The sequence below is a fragment of the Vanellus vanellus genome (genome assembly GCF_965231255.1).
Source record: "Vanellus vanellus genome assembly, chromosome: 1".
Taxonomy (NCBI): Eukaryota; Metazoa; Chordata; class Aves; order Charadriiformes; family Charadriidae; genus Vanellus; species Vanellus vanellus.
This window is the reverse complement of record NC_138905.1, coordinates 148790155-148806902: the sequence shown is the minus strand read 5'-3', so window position 1 is coordinate 148806902 and position 16748 is coordinate 148790155. Positions and strand designations below refer to the sequence as shown.

General features: G+C 37.4%; 1 protein-coding gene across 1 annotated transcript in view; it reads right to left on the bottom strand.

The window, feature by feature from the left end:
• Positions 1 to 16748, bottom strand: part of TMEM131 (transmembrane protein 131) — a 105803-nt gene that overhangs the window by 52818 nt on the left and 36237 nt on the right. Inside the window, exons 4-5 of the mRNA XM_082493167.1 lie at positions 11427 to 11495; positions 1124 to 1247 (exon numbers count right to left, since the gene is read on the bottom strand). Coding sequence (XP_082349293.1) covers positions 1124 to 1247; positions 11427 to 11495 — 193 coding nt within the window. The remainder of the gene's footprint in view (positions 1 to 1123; positions 1248 to 11426; positions 11496 to 16748) is intronic.

The window sequence follows — 16748 nt, the reverse complement described above, 5'->3', positions numbered from 1 at the left end:
ACAGGTTTTCTGAAGTTTTTAGTGTTTACGTGGCCCCTGCTAAGCCACAGGCCCTGCAGACAAAACTGAAACTGGAGGACTATATCTGACAGTAATGTGGTTAAGAGTTAACCCTGCTGACACCATGTTTTTTAACTTGCAAGTTCCTGTAACATGATTGCAGTATTATAAGTGCATTAGAGTGACTGCTTCACACTAACATCACTTCACTGGACTTACAATTTTCAGAAAAAGTATAAGAACAGCTTGTTCCTGTATGTGCTCTAAGGCAACGTACACTTAGTCACTTCTGCAACAAAGGAGATCTGCTGTTAAACCATCAGTTATGGTATACGCTTCCAATGTAGTCTGAACTCCTATGCAATATTTCATTCCTTCTCTTCTAGTAAGGTGTCCTGGTTTCAGCTGGGATAGAGTTATTTTTCTTCCTAGCAGCTGGTGTAGTGCTGTTTCAGATTTAGTATGAGAATAATGCTGGTAACACACTGATGTTTTAGTTGTTGCTAAGCAGTGCTTATACTAAGTCGAGGACTTTTCAGCTTCTTATGCCCTGCCAGCTGGAGATGCACCAGAAGCTGGAAGGGGACACAGCCAGGACAGCTTACCCAAACTGGCCAAAGGGATATTCCATACCATATGATGTCATGCTCAGCATATAAACTGGGGGGAGTTGGCCGGGGAGCAGCCGCTGCTCAGGGACTGGCTGAGCATTGGTCAACAGGTGGGGAGCAATTGCATTGTGCATAATTTTTTATTATCATTATTACATTATTTTTTTTCCTTCCTTTTCTGTCCTATTGAACTGTCTTTATTTCAACCCAGAAGTTTTACCTTCTTTTCGCAACACTCTCCCCCATCCCACTGTGGGTGAGTGAGGGAACGGCTGTGTGGTATTTAGCTGCCTGCCAGGTTAAACCACAGTACAGAGCTCACGTGCGCTTCCGTGCTCAGTTCAAATTTGCTTTGTAACTGATATGAAACAAAGAACTGCAGTATCTTAATACTTTTAGGTATGCAATTATTGCATTAAGTAGCTCATTTAAAGAAGGGAGGGAAATCAAGCTCCCATTTGGGGTGGGGAAGGAAAAGGTAAAGTTCATTTTGAGAAAGCAGAATAACTTACCCTATTTTGAAAAAATGACGCGTGAAAATGTGATGTTGTAGCAGATATTGATACTAATGTAATTGTTTCTTCTGAGCTAGGGTTATGTAGGTAAACTTTTTCCATTTTTGGCATTCCAACTGGCCTGTGGAAAGAGAGAGAATATTTTTAAACTGTTAGAATTCTAGAAAATAGGACACTGGGCTTTATCCCATTGAACCAGATAGGAACACAACAGTGATGAACACTGACAATAGAATTTTGCATTGCATCTTTTTTTCAAGTAACATATGTAAATTCTACCTTGACAAATTACTTAGTTAACATTTTTTCCATTATGTTATTGATTACTATTCCTGAAGGCTTACTTAACATTGTATCATCCTCTAAAATGACACCGATTCAAAACGAAACTCTATTTTTCAGGTATTCACTTCAATATCAGAAGCAGCACAGTTTTCCGTTATTGTGCTAGAACCTTTAAATAATTATCTTAAGAAAGGTTTCACACAGCAACTTAAAATAAACAGAACACACCACAGACAAAAGTCTAAGCACCATTTTTTTCCTGATAGATTGTAAGTAGTCTTACCCAGAACCCAGAATTTTTCTGGTATTATAGTTTATAATATGCTCTACAGAATGAAGTACACAGACATGTGCAGCAACAACTATTTTATTTGTATATTGCATTTGAATTCATACTTTAAGGAAAAAAATAAAAAAATGCTTGAGATAAATTCTAGAATTTAAGCAGTCTAAAACACCAAAGTCAAACAGTTAAACAGCACACTTTTTCAATAACATGACATACTAATAACTTATTCCACACAAACTTTAGGTTTCTTCCTTTTTGCTTTCAACAGCTGACATGACAATAGACACTTCAGTTTCAACAATTATTTTTCAGATTTTGGTTATCTCTTCAGAATTTTTTTCATGCTTTTAACACATACGTGTTAAGCATCACCCCAAAGCACTAATAAAGCCTGTAGATTACAATTTGCTCCAAATTAAATTTTTAATTCAAAACAGTTAACTCTTAACTTTCAGGCTATACATGTTCCATGTAGCACTCCCTTCCATGTCACCTGCTCCAAACATTGCAAGGACCACAAAACTGTTAAGAATTCCTGTCTGTAGTTGCCAAAGTGGTGATGACCAATAACAGGCAGTTGTTCTGCCATCCTCAGTTAACTTTAACAGGCCAAATTAATAAGCACTATTCTAGTTGCATGGTTTTTCAGCTTGTCGGGGGGAGAGTGTGTCTCAATAGATAGAGCAACATAAGCTTGCTGTAAACTAAAGTTGCATTGAATGGAGGATCTAGTGACAGTAATCAAACTATAGCACAATTTACAAAGTGACTGCAGGAACAGACAGAACCTCCTACTTATGAAACACAGCCTAAACAGATAGATGCTAAAGACCATGATATTAATTCAAAGACACAATTATTATCATTAAATAAACTGCAGCATCACAAACAGTAGAATATATCTGGACTCCCCTACTGTAAATCTCCCTGCTTTGCTTGCTGATTCCTCCTAATTTCACGTGTCCATCAGCAAACATTTGTTCTTGATCCTTCTTTCACCGTCAAAAAAAATTTCTCATTTTGACTTCTCTAACCTAACTTGTAATAAAGACAACAATTTCTCTCCTCACCTTTTAAAACCCCCACAAAACCAGGTTAAGCCATAAGTATTCGTATCTCTTGCCAGTATACATGTGGATATTAGAAAGAGAAACGGTTTATCAGCTGTTATGTTTTTCATTAACTGCTGTAACTGCTACATTGTTGATCAATGGAATCAAACAGTAAACCTATGCACCTGTTCTCCCTTTGCTAGGGAAAAGCTTATCAGACCTGAGCAATTTGAATGAGAGCCAGCCCTCCAAAGTTCCCCATCTCTACCCCATCCCCTGCAAAAAAAACCCAAACCAAAACAAAACAAAACCACAAAAACAAAAACAAACAAAAAAAACACCAACAAAAACCAACCATCCACAAAAGCACAACTGAGAAAAGTGTCTGCTGATATGGAGTCAACCAGGACCCCCCATATGCTGAACCCACTGCTTCAAACTGACATCAGTGAAAGGCATATGCAAGCTTTTGTAACAGTCAGCAATTTTGCAGTGAACCTGTTGTTTAAAGAAAGTGATCACACCTTGAAGAATTCCTCTCTGATTCTACCAACACAAAAAAATACAATAGTCCAGCTCTTCCAACACTGAAGAAAGCTCTTTCAGTCTCTCCTGAGGATCAGCCGTCTCTTCCTTAGTTATCCCTGTAATTTCTCATTCTTCTCAGTGGAAGACATGCTGCCAGCAGCACTTTGTTGCAACTCTTTCACTTGCCACAGTGCAGTTTCTGGATGCTTCTCTTCCCCAGAGCATGTCAGTAGCTCCCCATGAAGTGGAAACCATCCTCCTCTATTACAGTGCACTCCAACCCAGTCTTTGTAAGAGCTGTCCTGGTTTGAGCGACACAGGATTAATTTATCTTCCAATACTCAGGAAAACTGCACTTTTAGAATACTCTAGTGTCTGAATTGATGAAAATATTTACTTTATAGCCAGCTATGGTGTGTCGGTTTCAAGGTCTCAGTGTTTTCGAGCTTCCCAGGTGCAAGGATGAGGAGTGAGACCTGAGCACTTGACCCAAGCTGGCCAACAGGATTATTTCATACCATGAACATCACATTCAACATAAATTAGAAAGTTTGCTGCACAGTCTCTCTCTCCTTTGATGGCTGCAATCCTGAGAACTTCTTGCCCCAGTGCTAGACCCCTGAGGCCTTCCCTTTGTCTCAAAGCCATAGTGCTGGCAGCGTCTGACATTTGCTGTCCACTGCTGGGAGTGCACAGCTTCCTACTGATATAGTTGGCTGAGTATAATCTTTGTGTATTTTGTATTGGTATCGGGATCAATATTGGTTTTTCAGTGTTATTGATGTTAATCATCTAGTCTTATTCTATTAAATCTGTTAATATTTCAACCCCCAGGTTTCCTTGATGTTTCCCCAATTCCCCTTCCCAGATGGGGAGGGGTCATCAAGTGACAGAATGATTGACTAAACAACAATAAATTTTTAAGGGTTTTTCAAACCATAACAGGAGCTTAAGAGCCAAAACCAAGAATGAAGCAGAACAGTTTCCACCAACAACAGCAGCAGGAAGCGAGAGAAGATGAGGTAGATTTTAAGCACTGCATTATATGTGAGCAAACGACATGACTAGCATATCACCTGTGGTCTCTACAGAGAACCATCTGTGTACTGAAAACCTAAGATCAGAGTTGAACTGAGATACTTTTTCTAATGCATAATGTAGGAAACACCACAAAGCCAAGAAAATTATGTTGAATGAACCAGCAATACTGAAGTGATAGTCTGTTCCTGTCAGAAAGGTAGTTTGGAAGTGAAACTCATTATCCCAGGAAATGTTTCAAATATTAACAATCTTTTAAGGCCTTCATGCTATTCCAGTTCGTAAAAGAAGAGAATATAAGACGATATATTTGACAGGCTAAAGCCTATAAAAACAGCAAGTAGGGAAGCAGCCATGACAGACGTCACAGTTCACTAACTTCAGATTCCAGACTAAATCACTACAGTATAATTATAAGTAATAAAGGCAGAAGTCACTAAAAAGGAATTCTGTTGTCAGGACTATGTTTTATTTTACTGTTTTGTTGACCATTCTGATTTTGAAACAATGAGTCCGGTATTATGTTTTGCTCAGATACAGCTTTCTTTATATTCTTTAAACTTGATGTTAGCCAAATCTACAGAAATAGGACAAACCTCACTTGTGTTTTCTGCCATGAGACATAGTAAAATCCAGGTAAAGGAGTGTGCACCAGGCACCTTTAATGAACCTACATCCCAAGCAATAATCACATAAGGGATGCTCTCCAGGCTGTGGATTATCAAGCCGCAATGATCTGCACAAGTATAGTGTTACCTGGTGCCAAATTTTACAGCAGAATTCCCTGGAGCAGTCACAGCTAGCACTTTTCATTGCAAGAAGCTGGTACAGACACACACCTTCAGGCAAACATGAACTGTCAAAGCATGCAAGATTTTGCTCCTGATCTTTTGTCCCTGTATAGGTCCACCTACGCTGATAAAAAAAACAGATACCACAACCTAGATGAGAATATGGTAATTAACAAGGGTGAGGTGCCTGTACAAATGCGTAAAGAAGCCTATGTTCATGTTCTTTGCTGCTGCAACTCAACTGTTTCCAAAGTCTGAGTTAGTATCTGCAGTGTATTGTAAGCATGTCCTTGTAATGGAATTCATTGTTGCTCTAGGGATCAAGGTTTCCTTTTTAACAAAGTAAACCAGCTCCTGCAAAAAGATGGGGAGATGAGTCCTTGATTTATTGGCTCAAACTTAACTTGCAAAAATATCTTAGCTATTCACTGTGAAGCAAATATGATTTCAGAAAATGCCGCTTTAAAATAGTAATTACATTTTTTCTTACTGCATATAGTTTAGACACCTCTGTAAAATGTTCACGTGATTTATGAAAACTGATATGAATCTGTTACTGAAAAGCAAAGGATATAAATTCAGCAGATGGATTCTTCCTCTTCCATCTCCTTTCTTATGAGACTGGAGGGAGAACTGAAGTCAACCAAAACCTTCCCACTTAAGACTTTTGGCATGCCGGGAATATAGATAAATATACTCAAGATTCAACTCAGGTAAATTCCTCATGAACTCGAGAGCTTAACAAATATGTTTTCCCCTCAGTATTTTTTTCTTTTAGTATCTTTGGCAACTGCTGAAACAATTGTAAGACCAGATGTCACACAGTATATCAAAAGTTTCATGTGGGTTAAATCAATATCCTGTGTCAGACAGGAGTGAATAGCAGATACCTAGAAGGCAAAAGTGTAATAACGTGGAGAGCACACAAAGTCAGGTGCCCAGAAAACTCTCCTAGCCTCCAAGTATATGCAGCTTGGGAACTTCCAGAACCAACACAGGTGGTTCTCCAGTAAGATCAGAGAGACTGAGCTCCAACAACAAGAACTTGGATGTTCCAATGTATCCAGCTACTTTTAATGAAATGAAACGAGCTGGTCATACAAGATTGCCTCTACAAACCAAAATGGAATGCCTTTTGTACCCCATTCTGAAGAAAATGCTAGTTCCTTACATGAAGGAAGACTGCGTGATGTACCAGACTAGAGAATTAGTGACTAGAGCATTTCTTCCCGTTTCACATGAAACTGCGTGCATCGCTGCTTGAGTGACACAGGCAAGTTGCTCCTTTAACTGAAGTTAGAGTAACTGAAGCACATGAGTTTGAGAATGCAAACGTGTCTCTAACTGGGAAAAGCGAAAGAAAACAACGGTTTTATTCTTGCATATGTACTAGCATACAGACCAATTGTTTCTCAGCTTCCCAATTTCACTGGCTTTTAACAAATCAAGAAAGTTCTTGTATATTACACTTGACAAAAAGTTAGTGCCTGTGTAACATGCTAAATGGAGCAAACGCCCCATTTTAGGCTAGGAATCTAACTTAGATCCCATACAACAAATCATACCTATTCCAAACAGTTAGCAAAGCCCCATATACAAAACACCAGTAGCAGAGTCTTATCCAATCATGTCACCAACTGTGATTTGAATGAATCTAAGAGTGTAATAAACTACTGTTTGCTTTGGCAGCGTTTTGCAGTCTAGCATGACATGTGAACAAAAACAGAGGTAGATCTGGACTAAATGTCAGTTTATTCTCAACAGTTTCTTACATTTAATAAATTCCAAGGGAAATGAAAATCTCTTTTTGCAACATTTTAAAAAAATTCCAACAATCTCAAATTCTCACACATGGAAGTGTACCAAATGTACTCTGTAAACATTTGGCTGCACATTATAGGTACTTTATAGGTACTTTCATGATTTGTAAATAAACTTGTTTAACGTAAGAAAACTAGCAATTTGGATAAACTCTCTAGTTGCTAAAATTCTCCACTATTTTCTGTTAGGAGATTAGAGTTCTAGAAAAAAGAAAATAGACTAATTTGCTAAACTTCCCATGACCTTCTGCTACTTCAAGTAATACAAGGTATCAAGACCTGCAAGAAGGCCTCAAATATTTGATCATTACCAAACAATTGCTTTCAAGGCCAGCTCAAGCTTTCATAGAATATCGTGCCAAATACTAGATCTCACAAACAAGAAACATGAAAACGTTACAAAAATCCCCTGAGGGAAAAAAAAAAAAAATAAATAAAAAAAAAAATCAAAGGAAATGCAAAGCGAGGCTGTTTATCAACAGAAAACCAAAAGCCAGATTTTCAGAATACTGTCCTACCAACAAGAAAACTTTGTCTACAGAATGGGACCTTGCTCAAATTGAGTAAAGCAATGGGACCTTGCTCAAATTGACTAAAGCAAGAAACTTCATTCACCACAGAAGCACGTGTTAATCAAGGATTAAATTATTACTTTGCTAGGAGTATCATTTCATATGTTACCAATCATTTCTGTGAAGCAGGGGTAAGATGTCCACTTCATCTTTTAAATAATTCCACATTCTAAAATTTTGATGGCAGGCAGTTTTAGCTTATATGGTACTAGTATCCTAAAATACTCAATAACCAAGTGCTCCATTACCAAGTTATTTCTACCAAAAATTTAATTGTGAAGAACTTACAAACTTTACTTTTGACATAGTCAGAGTTGAATTAACAGAGATGAAGGCAATGTATCAAGATCCATGAAGATTCAAGTTCTCCCACAAAGCAGGTGCAAGAACTGAATATAAACTGCCCTGCAACTGTATTCTTCAGTCTTCACCCTGATGGGTCACCTGCAAGAGCTCTAATACAAAGACTTGTCTCAATCACAGAAAGCCATGTAGGTAATGACTCTTCTGCCAAAATAGCCTCTTAGCAATCAACTCCCAAAGCTACGGAAGACGACGTAATGGTTACTGTTTGTGTGTTAGAACACCTCAATTATTCCATTCCCATTTAACAACAGGGGAGAGTAACAGATTAAAACGGAGATTACAAAGGAACAGAATGCAGATAAAAATAAAGGCAGCTAGTTGTGGAGTTGGCTTTGGGTGGTGGGTTTTTTGCTTGTTTTTCTTTAAAGCCCCAGATCTCCAATATCCAACATACTGCAGAATTTGTTCCAAAGGAAGACTGGTGTTGCTTCAGAAATGCAAGCAGGAGCCTTTCACATTAAATAACCAAATGAGTATTTCCACTTAGTCCAAGCAGTCCCCTGGAGCAGTGATATGGGAGAACTTTCATCAGTTCCACCCCATTCCCAGAGGCTTAATGTATACAGAGAACATTTGGGATCTCTTCAAGTGAGCTAAAGGTTTGCATATCCTAACATGCAGTATACATTTCCTTTGATAAATGCAAGATTACCTAGACTGCCTTCAAAGTGGTAGAATATGGTAGTGTTTATTTTATATTAAAACAGCATTAAAAAAAACCCCAACTGTTATAAAACAGAAGTATAAAGGCAGTGTAATCTCATCTCCAGATGGAACACGGGAAGTGTGTCTACAGCACCTGTTTATCAACTTAATACTAATTTTGATTTTCTGAGATCCCTACATAAAAAAAAAAAAAAAAAAAACAACTTTCAACAAATATTACTCCTGCTCAAGTTGGCATGTTTTTGAAACATCTGATTAAGCCCACACACCAGGCCAAAAATGTCACAGGAAGAATGGGTTAGCTTACAACCGAAATTAAGTATCGCAACTTTCTTTAGCCTAGGTATGATACATGATGATAGCTCAGCATAAATATGAACTTTGAACAAGCTTGATCTACTAGATGCTACATGCTACCCATTAACAAAACACCATTTATGTACAATACTTATTCAGAAACTAAAAATGCATTTTATGCCTTTCTTGAAGTCCTTCATTAACAAAGAAAGAAAGAAAGCCCAGAATTTGAATGTGAAAACCCGGTCTATTTTAAAAGGCAAAAAAGCCAAAAGCTTAAATCTGCATAATTTGACTTCCAAGGTGCTCGGCACCTGCAGTTTGTTCCCACCATAAGGCTGAGTTCTTCTGCATTTCTTAGAGTTGGTTCACTTCTATTTAAATGCCTAAGTAGAGATTTTAAACTGAACTTTGGGGGTCCGTATCTAAACCTTTTCTAAAACTGTTTTTGACATATTTCTTAAGTTTAATAAATAAGAAGATGATTTCTGACCTAAACTACATCAGATACATTAATTATCATATATTGTTAGGAAAAAAAAAAATAAACAGAGCACATAATGAACCCAGATCTAACAAACACACAGGTTCCCTATTTTAAGTGATAAAAGGCAGCAGTCCCCCAGTGCAGTTCTGCATTCACTGTACAGAGCCCTTCCTAAGACATTTGCACTGCTTTAATGGTGTAATGGATCTACACTATTTCTTCACTGCTTTCAGCTCTAACAAGAACAGCTTATATAAAAAGGCAAAATATAATGAAGAACATCTTAAAGTATTTATGATACTGTCTGGGATCTATTTTTAGCAAGGAAATATAATTTTCCAAAAAGCATCTTTGGAAATCCTAAAGCAAAGAAGCACATGTAGCTTTCTTCAGATAAGCATACAAACTACAGATGACCTTTAAAAGCAGGGTATTTCAGAGCACATCGACAAAACATTTTACTCATATCAAAAAAAGTTGTATAAAATACATTTCAAATGTCAAATCCTGTAATTACTACAAACTAAAACTTTTAGAATTTTAAGAGAAAATCACTTAAAAGTGAATCAATACGTAGGTTTACAGTAATTCTAACAAAGAGCAAACTGCTCTACAAGTTTGAGTTTGTACTGCACTCATCAGTATAATTTGTTAACTCTAACCTAATTTTGTTATAGCAGAGATGCAATAGAGCAGGGCTTACCACTAGATGTTTTACTATTTGATTTAGAAGCTCAATATGCTCTTATGCAGGACCAGTTACTGACATTACAAAAAAACCCAAAACAACAAAAACACACAACAGCAAAAGCTAGAGATTCTGAAATTTTGAAGAAACAAGGAAGAGGGGACAGAGTGTTTTCTTATGTCTTTACTCAGAAGGAAAAGTTACAATTTCATTAGACCGAACACAAATAAATTCTATAAAATGAGGCATTTTCATACAGCTTTGCTATTTAGTGGTATTACATGGGTTTGTTTGTTTTTTTTCTCTAAAGGTTATTTCTGGAAAACTACTCTGTGTAAACAATATACAGTTACAGCCTCTCTTCTTTCAGAAATACAGAAGTATACACCACATCAATGCACAGGAGCTTCCTTGCACATCTCTGTAGTACCGTACAATGGTCTTTCCTACAGACAAGGGATACTATATTTTTATTAATAATTCATGGCTTATCTGTAAATAAAGCAGCCTTTCATCCACCAGCAGTGCTGGCTGGGGATGGGGGAAGTAATAATGCGCTCAGGCACACCTGGGCTGTTTTCTTTCTCCCAGGTTGAAGTGTTAATAAAATGTCTGAAATGTCCTCAGTGCAGTTTACGTTGCGCCAAAGTATCAATCATGCACAGAGGCTGCATCCACATACACCAACTCCAGAACTGGTTTTGACTGTTAACAAGAAGAATGATCGCAGCTACCTACACACAGTAACCAGTTACTGGTAAAAGTTAAGACTGAAATAGTTCTCAGATGAACTGATTACAAACAGGTACGTTGTTGAAATTGTTAAACTTCCTTCATCCTCCCTTTCTTCTGTCTTTTAGAGAAGTAACGGATAAGTTTGCTATAAACCATTACATTCACACCATTACTGAGAATTGAAACAGCAACCAGCTGCAAGGTGGAGCATGGAGCTAGGTTCCTGGAGGCTGCTTGTTCTTCTTGAGGCTGTATTTTCACAACTCTATGTCACTGATCTAATAACTGCAGGTCCACTTACAAAAGTTTTTTTTTTTCCACCAAAGCAATAGTAAAATGGATGTGCTAGAGTAGATGGTCTCTGATGTGGATTATGTACACGCAGAAAGATAACCTCATCTCAGTACATTAAGTTCTAGATAAAATTGTTTCCACTCTGCAGAGCAGCTGTATAAGCACCTAAAAAGTAAGTACACACACCTATACTACCAAAACCATGGCAGCTGATAGGTTGCTACATGATGTCTAAGACCAAGTACACCAGCTCTCTGCAACAAGTAGGTCAACTACGCTTACAATCTATCAATGCAATTTACGTATACAACCTTCTCCATCAGTTTTAAATGCTCTTGAGATGTTTTTTTCTGTTTGTCTAACTAAACAGATCAAAAGACTTTTGAACTTACTGTTCATGGAAATCCAGCATTGGTGGCTCAAACCGGAGAGGTCGGCAATTTCCCCGATATAGGGACACACTGCAAGAAAAATTAAAATGGTGTAAAAGACACTGTTAAATGATACATTGCTGCTCCCTTCCCATCTCAAATTGCCCTTTCTTAGCAAAATGTTCATTAATACTAATAATAGAGCAAGTAATACAAAAGAAGAAACAGTCTGACAAACTTGTCCAGTCAGAATACCATAATTTTACCAGCCACTTACATGATTATATGGTGTCTCCAAGAAAGATTATGCAAGAGTACATAACTTGAAAATGGACGTAATTGAAGCGTTAGTTTTCCACTATAGAGTGATGACTAAGTGCAACAGTAAGCTAAATAGGTTTATATCATCCTTCATGGCCATATCCAAACATCTTCCTTGATGTATAACAGTAATTTATACACACATCATAAGTTTCTCTAGCAACATATTTAATAGTACATAAACAATCTTGAACCCATTTGATGGCACTGAGGCCATATCGGAGAAAACAGCCCATGTCTATACTGTTAAAAAGTCAATCTTCACAAGACAGTGACTCTGCTCCAGAAACATTCCTTAGCCCATACTAACCTCCCACTGGGAACTCTTTAGAATGCTAGTAAGCTGAAGACTAAAACTTAAATACCGCTCGAACAACCCAGCAGTGAAGACAACAAAGTATCTGGAAACATTCTTTACTACTGCTTATTTTACCAGTACAATTACACAGAGCACAATCAATAACCCACAACACAAGTTACAAGAAAAAAAATACAAACCAGATTCATTTACTGAAAAATTTTCTTTTTCGGAATGATATGACTGTGACCACACTTCAGTATCTCTGTAATTCAGTAACACTGCATTTTGGGCCAAGTAAAAATCATATTCATACAATGAAACGTAAAACAGGGAGACAATAACATAAAAGAAAGAAACAGGAAAGGCTAACGAATGGCTCAAGACCAATGGCTCTCTTTTTTCTTTTTTCTTTAAATGCTGTTGTTACCGATATTAAAATAGCACTCTTGCTTTAGATCCTTGTTTTCTGACTTTATATCAATCCCAGATGCCCAAAGACAGAGCTGCAGCCACATATCCTGGGTGGGCAAGGCTGCTCCACAAATCCAGCCAGGGCAGCAGAACCACCTAGTTCTGCTTCAACAGAGGGAGGAAGCCAGGAGATGGAAGATACCCTCAGACAGGCACACGTGGCTTGCCTTATGAAAGCTGAGGGCTTGAACTCAATCAATCTAATTCCATCCAGCATACTTCCAGGAAGACTAATTGTTGATCAAATTCATACATCTTTCCGCACTCCAGAACCACTTCAACGAGGAAGCTAATTACAGGAGTGAAAATTTAAGAATAGGGTATGAAATCTTAACTGTGTTCTCTAATAGCACAGTTCTGGGCAACAATAACAGTATAACAAATCAACAGCTTTTTCAATAAAAATACAATGTCTCATTGACTCACTCTAGTGCTCCACAACTGAATCTTCACACTTCTGTACTATATGAATATGTTATAGTTAGCCAGAATTATAATTAATATATGATATAATATATATTTATGTATAATATCTAATACATGTGTAATAGGGAAATCTATTAATGCTGATTGACTTACAGCTCTCTAAGCTTGGACGTTGAAGCAACTTCAATACTACTTAGAGCTTACTTTTTAAAAATAGCTTTATCCACATAATAAAATTTAAAAAGTATCGGTGCAAGAGTAGGTGCAAGTAGTAAAGTCAGTTTTAGTGTACACTTACATATGCATGTGTGTGCGCACACGCATGTGTATACGTGCGTGTATACATAGATCACAATAGATGTGAAGATCAACAAGAGAATTGAAGGTGTAAGAAACACTAGTAGAAAGAACTGTATTCAGATCTACAGAAATTACAATTCTCGCTACTTAAGTGCTGCTGTGACTCATTACAGTTGCCAAATAAGACAGAGCTTGGGTTTACCTTCTCAGGCTAAACATCAAACCTTGTGGAACAAGCGCTCAACAAAAGGAAGTTTACAGAGACACTGGACATTAGAGAATAAAGTTGGAAAATTATACGAGCAGTGATATTTTGAAAGGATAAAAGAAGTTAATGATAAGTCTTCAAAGTGATCATCTCACTTTTCAAAGATTATGGTACAATTTAAAAAAACATTTAGAATGCATTTTTGAACCGAAAAGGACAAAAAGTTTGCGTACCTCCATCATCAAGATAACACCAAACAGAAACTACTCTTCTTCGATAATGATTTTTAAAATAGTTATGTCAATTTCTTCCAGTTTCAAAACTCTGAACAGTCAGCCAGCGCCTCTTTTTTATTGGTAGTTATTGGTAAAAGGACATATCAGTTCCTTTTCTGGAAAATTTACCAGAATATTTATAGTATTTACAGAAGTGATAATGAAGATCTTTCTTTCAAATGCATTGAAAATACAGTCAAGAGTAACTTGACCTAACTTGAACGATCAGGACATACACAATTCTCCATATCTATGAAAAGTTTAAGCAACATTTTCTCAGACTGCATAGCCGTATTATCCTGGATAGCTATTTAGACAACACCGAATTTTAAATGGCTGAAGTTTGGCAACGGCAGCTACATCATAATGAATGCCAACTATTATAATAAAAGTAACAACTGTAATAACATTCAAATGGGAACAAGCAATATTGGAATTCCCAAACTTTGCCTACTGAAAGGCCCAACAGGAGTCAACTTGCAGCAGACTTATACAAAGAGATGATAATGTCTGCTCTGCTGGGCACTTGCTCACTGAAGGCTGGATACACCCATGGGTAGGGCAACTTTACAGCATAAATGTCATTGAAGTTAATTACTATTGTATGCATGTAGAGCTATGGCTCCCAGTCTTATCTCAGAATTTAAACATTTTTCTTTCCCTACCCCTCCAAGAATGAGAGAGGACTACTGACATCTGCCAACAAGCCTCAGCACACTAAGAACTGGCCAGGAGTCACCTGAACCTATGCAGTTTTAGGAATAACTACTTTCTGGCAACTATTTAAGATGGTTCCAACACTTTTTCCCTTCTGCAAGAATTCTGATTTTAAAAATGAGACTTGAAAGTAAACTGACACAATCATTACCCTCACCATACCATCTACTTTGTCATACAAGTGAGAGGGCATTTACCTCAACTACTAACCACTGTACTGCTACTACCCAGAAGCAACCTACTACCAGATGCAATTCACTGAAATGCAAGTTCACGTCTCAATAAGGTTAGTCACAGATGCAGTTATAAATATGGTCAAAATATCAACGTGTGGAAAGACTGTATGGGATATGGCTGTCCGTCTGTGCTAAGACACAATTTTCTTCTGTCTAAGGACATTCTGCAGCACTTCCATAATGTTTATCACAGAGTACTAGGGACTCACAATTTTCAAATAATCTGTGCACATCTCTGTATTTGGAGATGAAGAAAATGCTTGTCATATACAGTATTTAAAGATCTCTGCAAAGTTGGGCAGTAACTGCTTCTCTGTATCCTCGCTTTACCTTTCTAGCTGTTCTGGGATTTCTGGAGGAGGACTGCACTCTGCGGAATCTTATCTGTACCATCTTTAATTGCTACTGTGGAAAATTCAAATCTAAGCATTACTCTACGTGTATTTTTCCCACATTACTTTACCAGTTGTTTAAAGGGTTTTACTTCCTCTCCTGTGCCATAAATCGTCAAGAAATAAAGATGACAACATAAAACCGTCAAACAGCAAGAGATCTCATGATTTTATTTAGCAACACAAATTCTTTAAAAGCCACTACTTCGTTATTTCTATTGCCACAAAATAAAATAGAAGCGTGTCCAAAAATAACCACTTGAATTTTTAAAATGACAAATAGGCAAATACCTCCCAGTGGGTACTTTTTGTGCGATAACATCCTTTAAAGAACTACCTCAAAGACAGAACATTTTTGGCTAAAAAAGTAAGTAACCAACCATATTTCCCTGAGTGCATCCACGACTTATTATTTAAAACTAAGGCTGAGCTGCATATATCAGAAAATGTATTTAAATTTTTATAATTAAAGTTATTTTAGAAATATGGGTATTACACTCCCACAAAACATTTGACCACTTCAGTATCTGGCAATAGCCACTGCTTTAAGTGCAGATGAACAAAAAGACTAGCAACGAAAGTTTTTCATAAACTACACCCAGCTAGTGTTTGGCTCAGTTAAGCCAACATTTACCCTGTACCAGGAAAACACACTCATGATATCAGACGTTAAACTTCAAAGCTAACACTTCCTGAGGGGGGTGTCTGGGGAAAGGGTGGGGAAAGAACAGCTCGAAGCTTGAATAGATGCACTGTAACCTGACCATGGGCAAGAACAAAACAAATTAAATGGCTAGCTCATTTCCCTCCTTCCAATTAGTGTTAAAAAGCAGATCAAAGAACTGAATAAATTGTCTAGATAAGGAAGAATATCTGCAAGCTATACCAAGAAGGAGATACTAGAATCTCTAATAAGGACAATGAAAGACATGTCATCTAGAGAAATTAAGCATGTGGACCAGAAACCTGGAGTTTTTAGCAATGCCATGGAAAAAAAAAATCACCTAGAAAAACACTTGAAAGAGAGATCTGTGTAAAACCAATAATGACAGAAAAAGAGAGAAACAGACAGAAGCAAAGTGGGTATTTACTTTCCAATATGGCACTTGCAATGCAGATCTGAACCCCAAATAGGCCAGCACCCTGAAATGGAACAGACAAACTGTCTCCTGGCAAACCTCGAGATTTTTCAAATCTGTAGACTAGCGTTTTATCAGAGCACACTCTAGAACACTGAAATTTAAAACACAGAAAGCAGTCGTCTTAGATAAGAAAGTAAAACAAAAAAGTCCTGGAAGCATATCTAATCCATGGCCTCAGTCTCATTCTCAGAAACACCAAATTCAGTTGTTTCCTGGGAGACAAAAAAAATTGCACACAATCCCTAGGTCCCAATAAAGGCACCTTCTTTCTGCCATTGAGACACAATGATTTAAACAAGATACTATTCCATTTAAACTATCTCAATAAAGTCTGACTCTACTCAAGACACAAAATACACTAATTGTGGTTCTCAAAAGTTCAATTGTCATTCCTACATTCATGTTTTCACACTTGCAATCTGATTGACATACTGTAGCGCATAGCTGCAGCTGTTTAAGTTCCTGTCCACAGCTGTGTCCCCTACCATTCTGCAATCCCCTAACAGCACATGGAAGAATGCAACAAATACCTACGGCACAACAGCTCCAGTTCA